This window comes from Cicer arietinum, chromosome 2 (genome assembly GCF_000331145.2).
Source record: "Cicer arietinum cultivar CDC Frontier isolate Library 1 chromosome 2, Cicar.CDCFrontier_v2.0, whole genome shotgun sequence".
NCBI lineage: Eukaryota > Viridiplantae > Streptophyta > Magnoliopsida > Fabales > Fabaceae > Cicer > Cicer arietinum.
Genome location: NC_021161.2, coordinates 5,767,931 through 5,787,159, shown reverse-complemented (window position 1 = coordinate 5,787,159; position 19,229 = coordinate 5,767,931). Strand labels below are relative to the sequence as shown.

At 30.9% G+C, this 19,229-nt stretch overlaps 3 protein-coding genes across 6 annotated transcripts; 2 read left to right on the top strand and 1 right to left on the bottom strand.

Annotated features, from left to right (window-relative positions):
- The first annotated feature begins 953 nt into the window (after positions 1-953).
- On the top strand, positions 954-9,055 carry LOC101494226 (probable inactive leucine-rich repeat receptor-like protein kinase At3g03770). Of its 4 annotated transcripts, none has more exons than XM_073365194.1 (8): positions 960-1,126; positions 1,967-3,401; positions 4,030-4,163; positions 5,516-5,756; positions 6,754-6,956; positions 7,683-7,735; positions 8,113-8,221; positions 8,548-9,055. In XM_073365194.1, exons 2-8 carry the CDS (start codon positions 2,054-2,056, stop codon positions 8,818-8,820), a joined length of 2,361 nt encoding a protein of 786 aa, XP_073221295.1. In that variant the 5' UTR covers positions 960-1,126; positions 1,967-2,053; the 3' UTR covers positions 8,821-9,055. The 4 variants fall into 4 exon arrangements, 3 of the variants coding, with proteins under 3 accessions (XP_073221295.1, XP_004489659.1, XP_004489660.1); XM_004489602.4 differs by having other exon boundaries at positions 960-1,353; XM_004489603.4 differs by lacking the exon at positions 960-1,126 and adding an exon at positions 1,378-1,638.
- A 2,159-nt stretch (positions 9,056-11,214) lies between these two features.
- LOC101493585 (LOB domain-containing protein 20) lies at positions 11,215-13,271 on the top strand. Its single transcript, XM_012712711.3, has 2 exons — positions 11,215-12,012; positions 12,738-13,271. The coding sequence occupies exons 1-2, from the start codon at positions 11,644-11,646 to the stop codon at positions 13,035-13,037; spliced, it is 669 nt and encodes a 222-aa protein (XP_012568165.1). The 5' UTR covers positions 11,215-11,643; the 3' UTR covers positions 13,038-13,271.
- A 174-nt stretch (positions 13,272-13,445) lies between these two features.
- On the bottom strand, positions 13,446-16,261 carry LOC101493902 (histone-lysine N-methyltransferase SUVR3). Its single transcript, XM_004489601.4, has 2 exons — positions 15,646-16,261; positions 13,446-14,752 (listed from the first exon to the last, which is right to left on the bottom strand). The coding sequence occupies exons 1-2, from the start codon at positions 16,232-16,234 to the stop codon at positions 14,364-14,366; spliced, it is 978 nt and encodes a 325-aa protein (XP_004489658.1). The 5' UTR covers positions 16,235-16,261; the 3' UTR covers positions 13,446-14,363.
- Between the last annotated feature and the right edge of the window lie 2,968 nt (positions 16,262-19,229).

The following is a 19,229-nucleotide window of genomic DNA, read 5'->3' as shown; positions in this document are numbered from 1 at the left end:
ACTTTATTTTTTTTCTCCTTTTTATCTTTCGACAACGAAAGAGAATAATTTTCCAACAAGGACTTTTATTAATTCGTAAGTGTTGAAGCTGTTGCTCTGATTTTTTTAGTAAACTGTGATTCTGGTAAGTTGAGTGTGTGATAAACTTAGTTTTTCAATGTATTAAAATTATAAAAATATGTGTAATATATTTTCACTAATTCATGAAATGGATATATTTATTTTAAAGTTTGACAGTTTTTATCTTTTAATTTGATTTTTAAACTAAAAAATAATAATATAATATATTTTAAATAACATAAAATACGATATAATGATATAGAATCATCTAAAAGTATTAATTAATTACATATTTTTAATTAAATTACAAAAAAAAAATTATTTCAAAATTTCAAACCAAAATTTTTAAAAATTTCACTGCAATTTCAATAGATATTAACTATTCTATATTATCGTTTCAGATAACATGTCACGTCAATATTTTTTAATAAAAAAATCTAAAAAATAGATCAAAATTATCAATTTTAAAATAAATAAATTAATCCAATAAATTAATAAAAATAAATAAATCAAAATTTCAATATAACTACTTTTTTCTTTCCTAACAAAAGAAAGACTCTAAAGAGCAACGGATACATATAGAAAAAGAAAGGGGCCATGCAAAAAAGTTGAAGTGAGATAATAAAGCCAAAACTTATCTGTCCATTATGAAAGTGAAAGCTTAAGTCACACTATCGTCAGTTTAAAGCCATCTTTTTCAAACATCACCTCAAAATTAATTATGAAAAAAATAACAATTTATTTACATTTTCGGAATAATTATTTTATATTATTAAATAATTACAGCCGTCAATTTATTAAAAATATTTAAATTTTATCATAATTGTATATAAAGTTACACACATAATTAATTATAATTTACAGATAATGTAAAAAAATTTAACAAAAAAATACAATAGAAACATGTTCCAACCAAATCTATTGGATACCAAATGATGACATGTGAAAGAATTCACAATGAAGAATAAAGGGTCATCTTCTCTTCAAGAATCTTTCTTTATCTTTTCCTTATTAAGTTACTATGGCCTCCCTTTAAGACCATTCAAAGCAAAAGTGAAGAAAAATGGTTGAAATGCTTTCTTTGTACATTCATTCATATATTTACTAAGTGACAACAATAGTGAAGTGTCTTGTTTCTGATTTTTTGTCCTTTGAATTGTGTTTTTAATTCAACCCGTGACATCAATTTGACTTGATGTGTGTAGAGAGAAAGAAAGCTGACACATGAGAAAAATTTGGAAAATTTTGTTGTTGATGAGTTTTTGAATGTATTGTAGCAACAAAGTTTTTGAGGTATGTGAACTTTTATTCTTTTTTTTTTTTTAATGGTTTTTTTACTTTGTTTGTTCTTCAAACATTGAATTTAGTGTAAAAAAAATGGATTTTGTTTTCCTTCATATTTTACTTAACTATCTTGGTTGGATTCATGGTGGACTAATAGGGGATTTTGAGAGAAAATGATGAGAATGTGAAACTTCAATAATTAGATTTGGTTTTTGAAATAAGAGCTTACATTGTATTCTAAACACTTCTTCACTCATAGCACTTTTGATTTGTTTCTTTCTTCACTTTGTTGAGGTAAGTACTCTTGTGATTTTCTCATGAAATAATGAATTTCTTTGAACCTTAAAAAAAAATCTAGCTTTGGATTAACTCAAAATATTTAGTTCATCCACACTATGGATCATGGTTCAAAATTGCAGTTTCGGCCACAGTTGCAGTTATGCTCTTAGTCTTGATACTACAGCAAAATGCAGCCGATGTGGCCGCATTTGTAGTTGCGATGCCATTGTAGATACCTCTAAAACTTTACATTGCGGCTACAAAGTGCAATTTTGAACTAAGCTATAGATCATAATGCAACTTTCTTATTGATGATTAAATATCTTACTCCTTGAAATTTCAGGGCTTATGGAGAAGTTACCAAGCTTCAATGTTTGAGAAGATTGTGATCTAAATCATACCACTTTCTATTGCATGCATTAACTTACCAATGGAAAATAAGCTTCATCCAAAAGTGCTTCTAGTTTTGTTGACACTTTTTCTATCAACCTCTGACACAAACCAACTTCAATCCTCTTCACACACTCACACCCTTCTAAGACTCAAACGTTTATTAAACTTTCCTTCAATCTTAAGCACATGGAATTCCAATACAGATTTTTGCAACACAGATTCAAAAGCTTCTCTCAATGTTGTATGCTATGAAAACAACATAACTCAACTACACATAGTTGGTGAAACAACAAAACCACAAATTCTTCCAAAAAACTTTTCAATAGATTCATTTTTCACAACCCTTTTAAGGCTTCCAAGTTTGAAAGTCCTCACACTAGTTTCCCTTGGCTTGTGGGGTCCACTACCTAGCAAAATTTCTAGTTTGTCATCACTAGAAATAGTTAACATTAGTTCAAATTTTCTATATGGTTCCATTCCTCAAGAACTTCCATTGCTTTCACATCTTCAAGCATTCATTCTTGATGACAATATCCTCGAAGGCAAGTTATCTGATTGGTTTGATTCGTTTCCGTCTTTAACTGTTTTGAGTTTGAAGCGAAATTTATTCAACGGTTCCCTTCCTGATTCATTAACTAGTTTGGAGAATCTGCGAGTTCTTTCGCTTTCCGGTAACCATTTTAATGGATCGGTACCAGATTTAAGCCGGTTGACTAATCTTCAAGTGTTGGAATTGGATGATAATTATTTTGGACCAAACTTTCCTAGAATTGGTAAAAAATTGGTTACTTTAGTCCTAAGAAACAACAAGTTTAGGTCTAGTATACCTAATGATTTGAGTTCATGTTATCAACTCGAGAGATTCGATATATCGGATAACACGTTCGTTGGACCGATACAATTAGCATCATTATTTTCAATTCCTTCAATTACTTATCTCAACATTTCAAGAAACAAATTATCAGGAATGATTTTTGAGAACATGACATGTAATTTTGGACTAGAAGCTGTTGATTTGTCTTCAAATCTTTTGACAGGAAACTTACCAAAATGTTTAGTTTCAAATTCCAATGATAGGAAATTCTTGTATGATGGAAATTGTTTAGAGGATCAAAATCAACATAAACAATCCTTTTGTCACACTGAAGCATTAGCTGTTGGAATAGTGCCTAATGAGAGAAAGAAGAACAAAGGACTTTCTAAACAAGTTCTTTGGTTTGGAATAGTTGGTGGAACTTTTGGAGGATTTGTGGTTTTGGCATTGATTTTTAGTGTTATTAGAAGAGTAAATGGAAAAGGCATGATGATGATGAATTCTGAAACAAAGTTAATATCAGAAAATGTAGCTTCTTCTGGATACACTTCTAAGTTAATCTCTGATGCAAGTAAGTAACTTACGATACATGCGAGTCATATCTGATTCTTCTACTAACTTTTTATGCATTTTTCCACTTGCAAAGTATTTTGAAAAATCTCTCACTATGGTTATCAGTATTTTATGATACATGTGAGTTGTATCTTGATTCGATACTCTCCTGAGCCTAATCGATATGAATATCTAGTTTGTATCTATTTGAACATGAATCTCATCTTGAATCGCGATTCAATCTATTGAATCACTACTTAAATTTAGTGAAGTCAACTACTTTTTGAGTCAACTTTGTATAACCAGCCACTTTTCTTCTTTTGTCGTTTGTTATATGATTACAATATTGAATTATTTTGAGATTTATATATGATATACCAGCTTATAATTTTGTTATCTCGCTTGTTTTTTACTTAAAAATGATACATTTTTATTGGCAATATATCTTTTGATTCATAATAAGATTCAATTCACGATCCGAAAAATAGGTCTTCTAATTCATGATTTGAATCTCGATTTGATTCTATGGCCTATGACATAGACAACCGATGTTAAATTGCATGCTAAATTAATTTTGATTGTAAATTTCATAGTATTCTTTCGTCTTAAATATGGATGACAAACATTTTTTTTCCTCGTTACTTAAGGGTATGTATCTAAACCAATGAAGTTTGGAAGTGTTGGCCTGCCACCTTATAGAGCTTTCTCACTGGAAGAGATTTTGGCTGCTACTAACAACTTTGACACCACTTCTTTTATGGGTGAAGGTTCTCAAGGGCAGGTATGCCACTTATTTTAAGTTGATTTATGCATGGATAATCTTAGAATTTGAGTCAGACTTAATTCAGCCCTACAAAATCGGTCTGTAAAGTGATATATGCTTCCCACTATTGATTATTTTTAAGGTCATATCACATCCTCACATCTAGAAATGGATGTCTGGAGCGTGACCCAAGTGACCCTATAGCTCTAACATTATATTAGGTTTTGTTTTGGACCTATCTCACTCTTATACAATCAATTTGTAAGATGAGGAGTGTCTCTTCTATAAAAATATATTTTCAGATCATATCTCATCTGATACATATAAAAGAAGTTCTTATTAATTTTCTCATAGTTTTGTTGTTTGAATGCCTTAGTTGTATGAAAATACAAATTACTGGAAAAGTGCATATAATGAATGACATATGAAATATGAAAGGGATAGGAAATTAATCTACCATCTACCAGTGAAGGACCACTTATAGGAACAAAACCTTTTTGTGGATACTATTGGTCCTTTTCTATATATCAATAGTATTAATTACAAACTCAAAAACAGCTACAATGGTACAAGGTAGGTGTAATAGAATATTAAACATTTAATGTGTCAGTTAACTGAAAATGTTAGCACCTATTTGGTTTGAAGAAATTATTTTTGTTTTCATTTCTTATTGTCGTCACCTTCAATAAAATGTCACACTGTTTTCTGTTTTGAAAAACATTTAATGTGTCAGTTAACTGAAAATGTTAGTACTCATTTTAGTTCTTAATGTGCCAGTCACAATAGTCACTAAATGTTTAAAAATCACGAAAACATACATAAATACATCTTTTGTTAGACAGTTTGGCCCTCAAATGTGTTTTTATTAGTTTGTTTGTTCCTCGAATGTATCTTCTATTAGTCAACTTGTTCCTCGGATATGTTTATATTACTTCATTTTATCCTTGAATGTGTCTTCTATTAGTCAATTTGATCCAACAAATTACTAACAAAAGACACAATCACATATGTCTTAAGAGTAAACAGTCATTTTGGTCCCTGAATGTGTGAGACGTTGTCAATATAGTCTCTGGATGTGTCAAATTGCAAATACATCCCAAATATCTCTTTGGTTAGTAATTTTTTGACTAAATTGACCAACAATAGATACATTTGAGGATTAAACTGATTAACTGAAGACATATTCAAGAATCAAACTGACTAACAAAATACATATTTAGATATGGTTTTATAATTTTAATATATTCAAGGATTATTGTGATAGTGCCGCACACATTCAAGGCAAAAAATAACTGTGTACTCTTTTTATTTGATGTGTGTATAATTTAAAACAATGTGTTTTTTTTTTTTTCTTTCCTTTTATGCTTTAGATGAACAGAGGTCAACTAAAGGATGGTTCACTTGTTGCCATTAGAAGTATAAAATTGACCAAAAACTACAGGAATCAAGATTTCATGCAGCACATAGAATTGATATCAAAATTCAGGCATCATCATTTAGTCAGTGTTCTTGGACATTGCTATGAACATTATCTAGATGATTCAAATGTTAGAAGAATATTTATTGTGTTTGAGTATGTACCTAATGGATCACTCAAGAGTTGGATCTCAGGTAATTCATCAAGTTTAATATCTTTCATATGGAAGAGTGTAAAAAGTGAATTATTTTAACAAGTGATAGGAACAATTGATAGGGAAATTTCTCTAGATGAAATTCCATTTCATTAGTTGTTAGAAAATTAATTGTCAAGTATGTCTCATATATGCTGATAAGTGGACATACGCTCGAGTATAGCCAGTGGAGCTGAAAGCACAACGAGCGTGGCAGAGCGAGAGCACCTTTCTATTGGGCTTGACCTACTTATATGTTGGGTTAGGACTAGGATGGTTGGGGGTGGAGACGAAGCACCCTCTTATTCGGTTCTAGAGTAAGCTTGTAATTTGAACCGTAGTATTTACACATAGTTCGTACTTTGTAACTCTAAACATTAATAGAAAATTACAGCAGTCACTCTAAATTATTCATAACAATAAATTTGTATCTTGGTTAGGATCCAATGCTCAATACCATTTTTCAATTTGACTTCATTTGTTAATTTTTCAATTAGTATCTTAGTTAGGAGTCAATACTCAACACTAAATTTGTATATTAGTTAGGAGAACCTAAGTTTAAATCTTGGTTGGAACAATCCTTGGACAAACATTACTTACCTCTTGGCTGAACTTTGGATTACCAGACCCCTTTCTCTAGGAACCGGATAGTTAAAAATCTCTAAAGCACATACACCTCTGAGAATAGGCGTGCCGCGCACGTCTCCTACAACTAAGACAAGTATCCTAAAATAAAACATTTTATCTTTGCTTCAACACACCTTAGACACTCATTGGACACTTCTCAAACACATAAAGGGTTATAAAAATGTGTCGACGTGTCCGTGTCTGTATCCGTGTGAGAGTATATGCTTTATAGGTTAAAACAAAAAGAAAAAAATTAATATCATTAGGATTATCAGTTGAATTATACATTTCAGTTACTATGAAGTTGTAATGGAAGATTGAAACAATAATGTTATTTCTGATATTTTCTATATGAACATGTTATGATGCAGATAGACATTATAGAAAGTGTCTTAATTGGACTCAACGCATAGCAGCTGCTAATGGAGTGGCAAAGGGAATCCAATTTTTGCATACAGGGATTGTTCCTTGTGTATATTCAAACAATCTCAAAATTACAGATGTTTTATTGGACCAGAATTTTGTTGCAAAAATCAGTAGTTATAATATGCCTATGCTATCCAACATGGGAAAGGTATTAGTAAAATTATTATGAAACGTTAATGGTTTATTTTCATGAAGAAAAAATTGGATATAGATTTGATGTAGTAAGTAGTCACTGCACGAATTCGAATTTGCTGCAGTTGACTGCAGTGCAATCAGCACATTTGAGTTGTTCGACTTGATTGGACGGTACATATTTTAAGATTAAATTTTAATTATTTTTAAATCTTAAATCTGAATTTGAAATATGGACCGTCCGATCTTTGATTGGACGGTCTAGATGTGTTTGACTGCACTGTAATCAGAGACGATGACTGCAGTCAATTGGGTCTGTCAATTCCCGTACCAAAGAGCACGAAGACAGACAGACAGACACGACATTTACACTAACATATACTCTAGTAATATTTTGAGAAAATAGATGTAATTGAATATAACTATATGTGTTGGTGTTGTGTCAGTGTCGAACACTGATACGTATCGGACACTAGACACATGTTCAATCTCTAAGTGTCGATGCTACAAGCACTGTAATCGATAAATTTGATTGTTGATGAAGATTAGACGATTGAAATCCTGAATTTTCAATTTGTTGAAGTCACGATGTGAGCCATCCAATCTCTACCCAATAGCGTAGATTAGATGACTATAGTGGCTCCAAAAACTATTCACTGCAATGAATCTAAATCTAGAAGTTCATTTTTTTTCCTAAAATAAGAAAAATAAATAAGTGTTTTTCCTTTGTTTATCATTGCAGGTTGGGCAAGTAAACCCTTCAAATCTATTCAAAAGTCCTAGCTTTAACAAAAGGTTGTGATAGCATTTTAATCTATTTTAGAGAAACATGCACTCAACTTTTGTCTATGGAAAAGAGGACTCATAATGCTGTAATTTTACATACTCTATGTTGTGTAGAGAAGTTTTTGATGTTGAATACACTATTTTAATAATCGGACCGGCTGGTTGAACCAGGAACCAGTCCGATTGTTTCAACCGTAGTCGGTTCTCACTCTACTCGCTCTCTTAACACCGGATTCAAGCAGTTTTTTTCATTTTTTTTAAATATTTGAGACTTATTTATTTATTAGTGACCTAATTTAACCGTGGTTCAACCGATTGAACCATAATAGGTAGTGTCATCGGTTCAATCTCTGATAATATTTTTAAAACTTTGGTTATTTTTGCAGTATAAAAAGTGAAGACAAATCTGATATACATGACTTTGGGGTGATACTGATGGAACTCATTCTAGGAAGGACAATCAAGTCAAGGAATGTTGACACTTTGAAAAATCTGGTAATACAAGGGGTTTTGTTTCATCAATATTTTCCAATTTTATTCCCCTAAAATCGGTCACTATATCGATTTTTAAATTAGTCTCTAAAAGTCGATCACGAAATTTGTCTCTAAAATAGTAGTCGTTATAGATTAGCTATTAACATGCTTATATATATCAACATATTAACATGCTTATATATATCAAAATAAGAAGAATCTAGACTTTATATTAACATGCTTATATATATCAAAATAATGATCAATTTGCAAAGTAATGGTAAACATAAACCATTTGCAAATTTATGAATATGCTTTCATAAATGGTATCATGATTCATAATGCAGTTGCAATCAAGCATAACAGCAGATGATGAAGCTAGGAAGAGCATCATTGATCCATCGATTCGCGATGCGTGTTTGGATCAATCATTGAAGACAATGATGGAGATTTGTGTGAGGTGTTTAGTTAAAGAGCAAGAAGATAGGCCTTCAATAGATGATGTTTTGTGGAATTTGCAATTTGCTTCTCAAGTTCAAGATGCATGGAGAGGTGACTCTCAAAGTAGTGATAGCTCTCCGATTTCGCCTTTACCGTCTCGAAGAATGAACTTTCATTAGTATCGATGTCGCAGTTGGAATTGCGGTAACTCTTTCAAGTCCAATGTTGGTGAACTAAGCTGAGTTTGAAACCAACAGGGTCTAGTCTAGCGCAAATAGTTGGTGCATGATGTGTATAAGTGCTATGAACTTCAATGTACCAAATTTGATTTCTACTTGTAAAAAAAGCATTAGAAAGATTGGTGGAAGTTTTCCAAACATGCACATAGATGTTTTCAATTTAATTTTGTGGTGATATACTTTTTACTATGCTTAAAAAGATTAATGGTAAGAGAATGTGAGGTTTGTAGTTCTTAAAAGTGGTTGATTAGTGCATAAAAGTGTTTCGAAATTCTAACTAAAATCATAGACACTATTCAAAATAGTTAATATAGTCTTAACCAAGATTGTCTATCCATGAATAAAGTATAATATATTTTTTATTCATATAAAATTGACAAAAAATTTAATTTAGTCTCTAGAAAAAATTATCCATTTTAAACGGTGAATTTAAGAAAAAAATTGTGAACTAAAATTATATGTTACAAATTTTAAAAGAACAAAAATATATATCCCATGAATATATAAACATTCGGTCAAATTTGTGTACAAAGAGTGAGGGATCCTTTGGCCAAATTTATAATCCTAAATTAGTTAAGCAACTTCAATCTTCATATACAAATTTTGGGTATGCGTGTTAGAAGATTAGATTTACGGAATAAAAGAAAGATTTATTTTAAAAACATAACTCTTAGGAGAAATAGAACTCGATATATATCAAGTCTTAAAAAGAAAATTAAGTGAGACCTTTTTAAAATAATAAAACAATTATGTTTTATAAAAAAAATTGAATTTTCTTAAATGAAATTATTAAAATTAATGATATAAAAAACCACATTTAAATGGGAAAAAACTAAAATTGTAATTCCAACATATTTATTGGAGTCAAAATTCTAAAAAAGATCCTTAAGAGTTGATATTTAAATAAATAAAAAATCATTTAATCTTTTAAAAATAAATGAATATGAGCAAAAGCCCTTAAAATTAACCAAAGTGAGTATAACATGACATGCATGACAAGCAATATATATAAATGAGTGCATGAAAATGCAATCAGCTTGCAATATCCATGTTTGTTGAGTGGAAATATTAGCATGTATATAGTTTTGGTCTTAGGGATCTTCTCGTGGTTTGTAAAAGCTAATTAAGCGTTTGGGGATCATTTATGATTTTTATTATATAATAGCTTATACGTTATAACTTTTACCAAAACCATGGTTATAAACATCTACATTACCAAACCAAATATGCACTTCACGTTTCTTACATGACCCAAAGAGCAAATAATGCATATCCTAATATCTTAACTGTCATTTGTGATTGATTAACCATATAATTTTTTTTTACAGTAATAATGTATCAAAATTAATCTCATACCTTATACTTGACTAGTGAATTTTTATTTTATTTTAAGGTTCATGTGTGGTTAATAAGAATTTGATTGACTAAATTCAAATTTGTAAAAATGTCATACAAATTCCTTCATACTATCTTGTTCATAACGAAATAGTGTTGTTTTGTAAAGAACTAATCTCACTAGTAGCAAGTTTTTGGTAGCTTATAGTGTTTCTTTTCACACGCTAACATTTTCAGTTTATAGTTTATATCTTATAATTTTTCTCCTATTTTTGTTCTAATTACTTTACTTAAATTCCTCATCTTTCCAGTAGGTAAAACAAAAATTTTAGCCCCTAAAATAATATAAAAAATAACATGAACATTGAACATATCATTTATATATTTGACACTTTGAGCAAAATTTGATATTCTATAGGTGAGTTTTGAGAAGAAACTATCTTGTTAATTAAAATTGCAAAAAACATCTTGAGTTAAACGAAAAAGGTTGAAAATTTTAAGTATAAAAAAGGGTGTATTATATAGTTTTAAGCCAACAATTAGAGAGCCCATTAAAGTTAAAACTAACAATTTGATCAGAGAACTTTTAGCTAACAGTTACAAAAATAAAAGATTAAAGGATGTATCACATTTTTTATATTAAAAAAAAAAAGTTTAGGAGAATTAACTTTCGGGGACTAAGTTTAATAGCGCTATCAAGGTCCTCAATCTTTTGAGACATGAGTCAAATAGTTAAACTTTTACCAATTTAGCTATAAGATTTATTAGTCATGCATATTTTCAAAGCCATTAGTGACAAAACTCAAACACCAAATATAGAAAAAGTTGGGGAGGTGTAGGTTCAAACCAGTATTTCAACATATCAAATGTCACCCAATTTTTACTGTAAGAGTTCCCCTTATGGAACATATTTATCACACATTAGAGTGACTAAAGTATTGTTAAAAAAAATTATAATAATCTTGAATGAATGCATAGCCATGACACTCACATCACACACACACACGTCTTTGGTTTTTCCATTCTACACGCGAAGAGAAGCAAAGACTACGCAGTTCTTGTGCTCTCCCACAAAGACAACCTTTGCAACTTTCACACAAACCATCATTTTCGAATCATCTTAATATTTTATTCACACAGTCTAACAAACACGCCAATCCCACGTGCCTCAGACACTCCTTCACCAACCTTAAAACTCTTTCTTTTCTAAAAAATATTCACCTTCCCAACCACATTCACATGACCAACGTTTACTCCCCTCACAAAACATCATACATAAACATCATCTCCATATTACCATAATAACCTGACAATGTTTTAAATTACGGTCTGCAACCTACAAATATCTATATAGTTGCATCATTGATTAATGTGTTAGTCTTGTCTTGCAACTATAGTTGCATCAGTCGTATTAGTCTGTAATTTTCTATGGCTGATTCACAAGGTGATGGTACCTCGGGAGCTAGGCGTAGTAAAGGTGCCAATGCTACGAAGCGTGCTATGACGGGAGTAACACAAGAGACATTGGTGATAGCGCCGTGTGGGGCGTGCAAGTTCTTGAGGAGGAAGTGTAGTGGTGGATGCATTTTTGCACCCTACTTTGGTACGGACCAAGGTGCTGCTAGGTTTGCGGCTGTGCACAAGGTGTTTGGCGCTAGCAATGTGTCGAAACTCTTGAACAATATTCCGACTAACCACCGCCATGAAGCGGCGGCGACAATATCGTATGAGGCTCAAGCTAGGTTATCTGATCCGGTTTACGGCTGTGTGTCCACCATTCTTGCTTTGCAACAACAGGTTGAGTAGAAAATTGATCTATCTCTAGTTATGCAACTTCTATTCATCTTTAATAAACCATTTACAAAAACAATCCACATTCAGTAAGGCTGTTTATGAATTCTACTCCATAATACAAGAGTGCTAAAAATTGTTTTTTCTGCTCAAACAATGCACTTTATGTACATAATAAAATAAGACATTGTGACATATGTAAAAATAATGTCATAAATGTTTTTGAAATATCACCTACTAATTTTCTCATAAAAATTGAAATACCTTTTTTCACACTTTAAAGATGAAAAAAAATCAAAAAGAATAAATATTCAACTTGTTAAAATTGTAATGTTGTATATAAACCTAGTATATCATATTATTAATATTTCAAAATGATCTATGAAATTGCAAAATGTTAATAAATTTTGCCTCCCTCTATCTGGATTTTTATATTTCAAATGCATCATTAACATTATTCACTTGGTTTCAAATTCATTTCTGGTATCATATCAACTTAATGTCATTCTAGTCCCTACAAATCCCAACAGAGGAACACATTTGATTAAAATTTTACAATTTCAAGAATCATTTTGAAATATCGATAACAAGAAGGACTAGATTGATATAATCATCCTCAATTTGACCAATATGGGTATTTACTCAAATAAAATAAAAAATGCATGCCTAAATCAAAAACCTCTTTAAGAACTTTATTCATGCATAAATAACTTACCTTTTATCCAATTCAGGTGGCAGCAATGCAGGCAGAAGTCTCAATGATGCAAAATCAGCTGATGAATAGCAGATTTGCATATGCAAGTGCTCTTCAAACCACACACCAACAGCATCACCAAATGTTACAGCAACCAAACTTCAATGTATCAGTGCAACCAGCATACTCCAACAATTCATCTGCTTCTACCAACAACCTTATGAACATCAACAACTTCAACCCTGGTTTTGACCTCACAATGGAGACAGTACCTTCATCACACAGCTTAGAGCCTTTTCAAAACTCAAGGTTGTCTCATTATGAGGAAGATGATTGATTGATTGATTAAGAAGAAAACAGGATTCAGCAAATCTTAAAACAAAAGTACTTCACCATGCATCAATTTGAGTTTCCATTTTTGTTTCTTTTGTTACATCCTTTATCACCATAACATTATTACAATATGCATTATTCTCAAGGATAATGCTTATATATAAAGCAAACAAACATTTCAAAATTGTTTCTATTGTTAAGCCTCTTAATGGAATGTAAAATATCCGGCTTATAATAATTTCCAAGTCCTAAATCTCTATGTAGCTAATCCCATATAGTAGTGCGTCGCGGCCAACCCTAAAAGTCGGATAGTGTGATAGTGCATTCCAAGATAGGTGGGATAACTGTTATTTTTTGAACAAATTAAATGAATAATACTATATAAACTTATATTTAATGCAAAGTTAACAAATGACTCAAACTATGAAACATACATAATTAGTAATAAAAATCCACAAGTCTTACTTTTAGTCAAAGCATACATTGAAATACAAACAAAAGTCAAGAAAATAAAGATGATGCATATTGAAGTCTTTAACACATAGTAATAAAATAACTAAATATTAAAACTCAAATGCATGTTCTAGCATAGGAATCAAAGACAAGCATCATCTTCATTAACATATTCTTCTTCCTCTTCTTCCTAGGTGAAAGTTGAAACAACAAATCAGAGAAGGAAGAAATAATAGCGGAATCTCGCTGGAAAACGTTGGGATTAACTACGCCGGAATAACGGGATCACACCCGAATCTTGTTTCACGTTGTCGCGGTCAGACACTGCACCGGGATAACGGGGATCTCACCTAGAAACGCTGGGATTCACTACCTAGCAAAATCCTAGCACCAAACTGTTAACTGAATGAACTTAAATAATTTATGAGTAAAACATAAAGATAGACAATAAATTTCATCAGTAATGAAGAAGGCCTGTTTTGGAATTACTATTAGAAGATAATCATATTTCACTCAACCATGGCTCAACATAAAAATATCAGTAATTGAATAACACTCTTCCAACTGTTATGGGGATATTTAGAAGACCGCTTCTGCAATGCATGCTATGAACTATTGTCCACAGTGTTTTCAATCGCGGATCGCAAAAAATAGTAGTTTGTTCATATTCCGCTACACAAGAAACATTATAGTGCCACTATAGGTTTATAGCCACTATTTGACATTATGTATTATTGTATCGCAAAACAATGACGATTTGTTCAAATTCTGCTGCGCTTTAGCGATATAACAACGCTATTCATGAAAACTACCAGTTCCTAATCCAGACAATCTCAACCCCCAAAGTGAAGGCCCCTCTTCCTACATGTTTCAACTTTCACGTGTCTTCTGAGGGCAATGTTCCAAAGCAAGAAGGGCTGTTGCAGTAGCATGGCAACCCATTAGACCTTTTCCTGATTTCTCCATAGCTAAAAGTAAGCTCTTCGTCTTCTTGAATATCTTTCGAAGCAAAGAAACAAAGGCGGGGGAACAAAGATCCTGTACTTCTAACTAGCTTTGTGCTTAAATTACCACCATCACATGAATGGTTTACAAACCGTGCAACATTTCCTATTCTCGTCGCGTCTATGTTCAATCTCAAACATGCGTTTCCAGATGGAAGATGTTCCCTTACGACTAAAAGGGCGGAAGAGAAACGATCACACGATGCCAGTTCGTCGTAATGTTTTTGTCTCCTCTGAGCTTCCTTTGTTGTCAATAGCTCACCTTTTTCCACACAGAAACAACAAATTAATTTTACAAAGCATTCATGTGGGGATTAAAAGAAAAAGCAAGCATAAAATCACAATTAAAAGAATCAAGAAACTTTAAGAAACAAATGCTTTAACATTAGCAAACACTAGAAGATGGTTTCAACCAATCTTCATACAACTCTTTAGTTGATATATTCATATAGTTGACTATAGAGACTCAAAGTTACATTACTCTTTATTATCAAGCAACACAAGCAAGTCTCATTAAAATAACACCGGAAGGGTGCAAAATTAACACAAGCAATTAGTTTGTAATACTAATTTTGATTGAAGGTGAGTTGAACAACAAATTTCAAACTAAAAATCAATTATAGAAGTAAAAACTCCAAATGTCAGCTTGAAGTACAATGAATTCTGAATGGAAAATCAATGCTACTTAGTGTCGTTAAATGGCAGTTCTAACGTAACATAATTTGATCAGACTTTTTTTGTCCTACAATTCACAATTTAGTTCAAAATAATGTCAAATAGAGGCTATATCGGCGCCACAATAGCACCGGTGCATATCAGAATTTGAACAAATCCGTAATTTACAACACTGATTCTACTCAAGAGCACACTAAAACAACATCAAAATCAACTGTATGATTCTAGAATCAATTCTAGCTTCTATTATGGACTGTGGAGGCAAAAACTCCAAATTTAATTTCAAATTAGAATCAATTCTAGAGAAAAAAAGAAAACTAAAAACACATCAAAATCAACTTTATGTTTCTAGAATAAACTCTAGCTTCTATTATGAAGGCTAAAACTCCAAATTCCACCTTGTAAGTTAAAATCAATTCTACTAACAACACTAAACTAAAACATATAAACTTCATAATTGAATTCTAGAATCAAAATAACCTGCATATTGAAACAAGAACATTCCTTTACCAACAAACTGATCAGCAAACAAACCCCACCCTTTCCTCTCATCTCTCACAATCTTAACCCTAACCGCAACCCCATTCTGACTCACCCTATTCCCACACTCTCCTCCACAAAAACAGCCCGGCCCACACTCACGGCCCATATCATCAAGCCCATCAAAAAAACCCAAACACGCACACCCATCCCGACATATCTCCCCGCAGTCACATCCCACCACATCAACAAAAGTCACCGTTTCATCATGATTCCTCCAAACTGGTGATGGTGAAATTACCGAATTACCCCAAGGTTGATAACGAGGAATATTATTATTATAAAGGATTGAAGGAGTATAGAGAAAGTAAGAGTAAGTGTTATTGTTGTTGTTGTTGTTGAGGAATGGGATAGGGAAACTCTCGAAGGTTCTAGAAGCATCGGAGATGCGGTTACGAGTGATGATTCGGGTGAGATAGTGAAGGGATTTGCAGGTTAAGGAAATGTTGGCGAGTTGTTGGTGGGTGAGCCATGGGAGGATTAGGTCTCCGTGTTCTATCAGAAAACACTCCGTTCTCTCGATCTTCATTTGCAGTTTGTTTTCGGAGTAGTGCCATTATTGATCTTTATTGCCCATTTTTGTCATTTTACTTCAAAATTTACATTTTTTACCATCTTTTTGAAATATTCACTTTTTGACTGGCTCCAGAAAAATAGTTTTCCTTGTCCAAATTTTTCTTTAAATAATCAAATTATCATTTACATCATAAATTCACTTAATTAACAAATAAATAACAAAATAATCTTATATTCAAACTATCAATTGACACTATTAAATAAATATTTTATTTTAAATAAAATAAAATTATGAATAGTTAAATAATTACATTTTATTTATTAGAATATAAATAAAGATATGATATATATATATATATATATTATTATATAAATAATAAAAAATATTCTTATAAACAAATTATATTTATTTTAAATTTTTAATTAATTTTTATATTTTTTTAATTTTGAATACTAATTTATTAAATTATATAAAAAAAGATAAAACTACTTTTTTAAAAAAATATAAACATTTTTTAAATTAATTATTAATATTTTATTTTTTAAGTTTAATTTCAAATTATATTAATTATTTTTATATTTATGGTTGATTAAAGTTATATTTTTATATTTTAAATTATATTTTTATAAATTATTTTTATATTTTATCATAATTTTATTTTAAATTATATTTTATAAGGTTTTATTAAATAAACTATTGCTCTTATTTATTTATATGATGTGTTTCAAAGCGATATATAAAATGCAATTCATATAGACTCTTTTTTTATCAATTTTATTTTTTAAACATTGTAATAATTCAATCAAGCCAGAATCAGATGTGATCCTGCAGCCCTCTCTGTCCAGGTGTAAAGTAAGAGGCATACCTGCTTGGGAACAAACAACCTCAAATAAGTAATGTTTAGGTGAATACAAATGAATCGAAAAAATAAAAAATAATAATATGATTATTTTTTATTCATCTGTGTCTAAAATTATTAATTTGGAGTTATGATCTAACAAGTATTTTTCATTGGGTAGTATAAATATCCATACATCTTATAAAAAATATTTGATAGAAAAATGAAGTGTATTGGTAATATTATAGAAAAATATGGATAAAAAGAAAATAGAGGATTAAATAAGTTCATAAAAAATATTTTAAATATAAATAAAAATTAGTTAAAAAAATTTGATGTATTTAATCTAAATTTTGAATCAAACTCGTTAATTTTATTTGCATCAAATTTTGATATTTCTTATTAGTGTTTTTAAATATTTGTCATTTCAGAAAAATAAAAACTTATATTGACTATTTTAATAATTAATAAAAATGTAATTTTATGAAATTATTATCGTCATTCTCATTCATCTATTTATTGTCTTTTTCTACTGTATATGTGAATGGAACAAAAAAATTTATCACCAACATAACTTTTTTATATTAGATTTCTATAAAAAATTTCTATATTCCTCTATCTTCTTACATTATAACGATTTATTTAAGATTATTTTCTTATTTAAATAATTAGTTTTTACTTGATGTAAAAATTTTTAAAATTTTTGTTTTATTGTAGTGTTCGATTAGTTTAGAGTAATAGAATAATTTTAATCTATTATAAATTTCAATTAATGTTAATGCCGTTAACATTACAAATAAAAGAGATGAATAATTTAAATACTTTAATTTTATAATATTTATAGACATCTTGTTTTTGTTGAGACAAAATCTCTCAAATGATTTTAATGATAACAAAATTACTTAAGAGATTATGATTGTGGTTAATGACTAACATGTGCTCTTGAGTGTATTCATATAAGTTAATAGGTTATTAATCATTAAGGCAAAAAGAAGAAAAAAGTGATTTTGCCCTGAGGATGGAAAACCCTCGTGAGGATGGAAATTGCTGCAAGCGCGAGGATGGAAATTGCTGCAAGTTGAAAAACTCCAGATCTGGACAATCTGATTTCTCACCAGAATAATTGTGTTTATTCAAATGTATAACAATGTCAAACATGAATAAACAAAGCATTCAAAAGTAAGAGTCAAAAGGTCAAAAGAAAAAGGTGAATATGGCTAGATCTAGTATGTAAAGGAAAGGCTAGCAAAAGTGAAAGCAACCTATCAAACATGTGCAAAGGTCAAAATCTGAACATTTAACGGGCTTGCACGTTTTAATTCATAAGGAAGTCAAGTTAGCAAAAGGCAACTTGAAACAAGCCAAAAATGGAAAATCATATGTTGCTGCCAGATCTGATCCTCGGACTGAGTATGACAGTCCTATGTCATAAAGTGGCTTTTTCTCTCTTGTCAACATCACCTCAAAAGATGAAGCCAACCTAGACCTTAAAGACTTCGAAAAATGCAGCTCAGAAACAGCCTTGCACTTTGATTAAAGAGAAAAAGCAAGGACATGTCAAGATCAAAGCTATGCTGCAAGAGGATGGGTTCTGCCTAAGCCTAACAAGCTGAGTGGCAGTTCTGTAATTTTGATGAAAACCTTGGATCCTTTGAAAATGAGCTCCAACGGTCATCAAAGGCTTGGATCTCTATAAAATGCATACAAGCTCTCCATTGGAAGACACACAACACACTTGCATAAAAAGATCAAGCATCTTAAAGCTTTCAAGAAGCAAATCACATCCTCCCTTATTACTTTCTTTGATCCTACACTATATCTTTGTATATCTTTTGAGAAAGTATTAAGTATCAATCACTCTCATTCTACTTTGTAATTTCCTAGTGAGTGAAGCTTGGAAATATTTGGAAATTGATTGTAAGCTTGGTGAAGCTTGATAATACACGGTTGTAATCATCCTCGGGTTGAGGATTGATCTGTTTTGAAAGTTAGTGAAATCTCACAAGGGTGTGAGGACTGGACGTAGCCATCTTTGGGTGAACCAGTATAAAATTGTGTGTGTGTCCCTCATATTCTGCTCCTACTTTTTTACTCAGCTTAGATCTAACGATTTAAAAACCCCATCCTCGAGCTAGCCATCCTCTACAAGAGGATAGTTTTTAAAACACT

Bases quoted from the DNA above. Each gene is read 5' to 3' on its own strand.
- LOC101493585 (XM_012712711.3), top strand. From the start codon at position 11,644: ATGGCTGATTCACAAGGTGATGGTACCTCGGGAGCTAGGCGTAGTAAA. The intron at 12,013-12,737 runs GTTGAGTAGAAA...TATCCAATTCAG, and splicing joins TTCTTGCTTTGCAACAACAG to GTGGCAGCAATGCAGGCAGA.
- LOC101493902 (XM_004489601.4), bottom strand. From the start codon at position 16,234: ATGAAGATCGAGAGAACGGAGTGTTTTCTGATAGAACACGGAGACCTA. The intron at 14,753-15,645 runs GTTATTTTGATT...GTGTGGAAAAAG, and splicing joins GTTCTTGTTTCAATATGCAG to GTGAGCTATTGACAACAAAG.
- LOC101494226 (XM_073365194.1), top strand. From the start codon at position 2,054: ATGGAAAATAAGCTTCATCCAAAAGTGCTTCTAGTTTTGTTGACACTT. The intron at 3,402-4,029 runs GTAAGTAACTTA...TCGTTACTTAAG, and splicing joins TAAGTTAATCTCTGATGCAA to GGTATGTATCTAAACCAATG. The intron at 6,957-7,682 runs GTATTAGTAAAA...TTATCATTGCAG, and splicing joins TGCTATCCAACATGGGAAAG to GTTGGGCAAGTAAACCCTTC.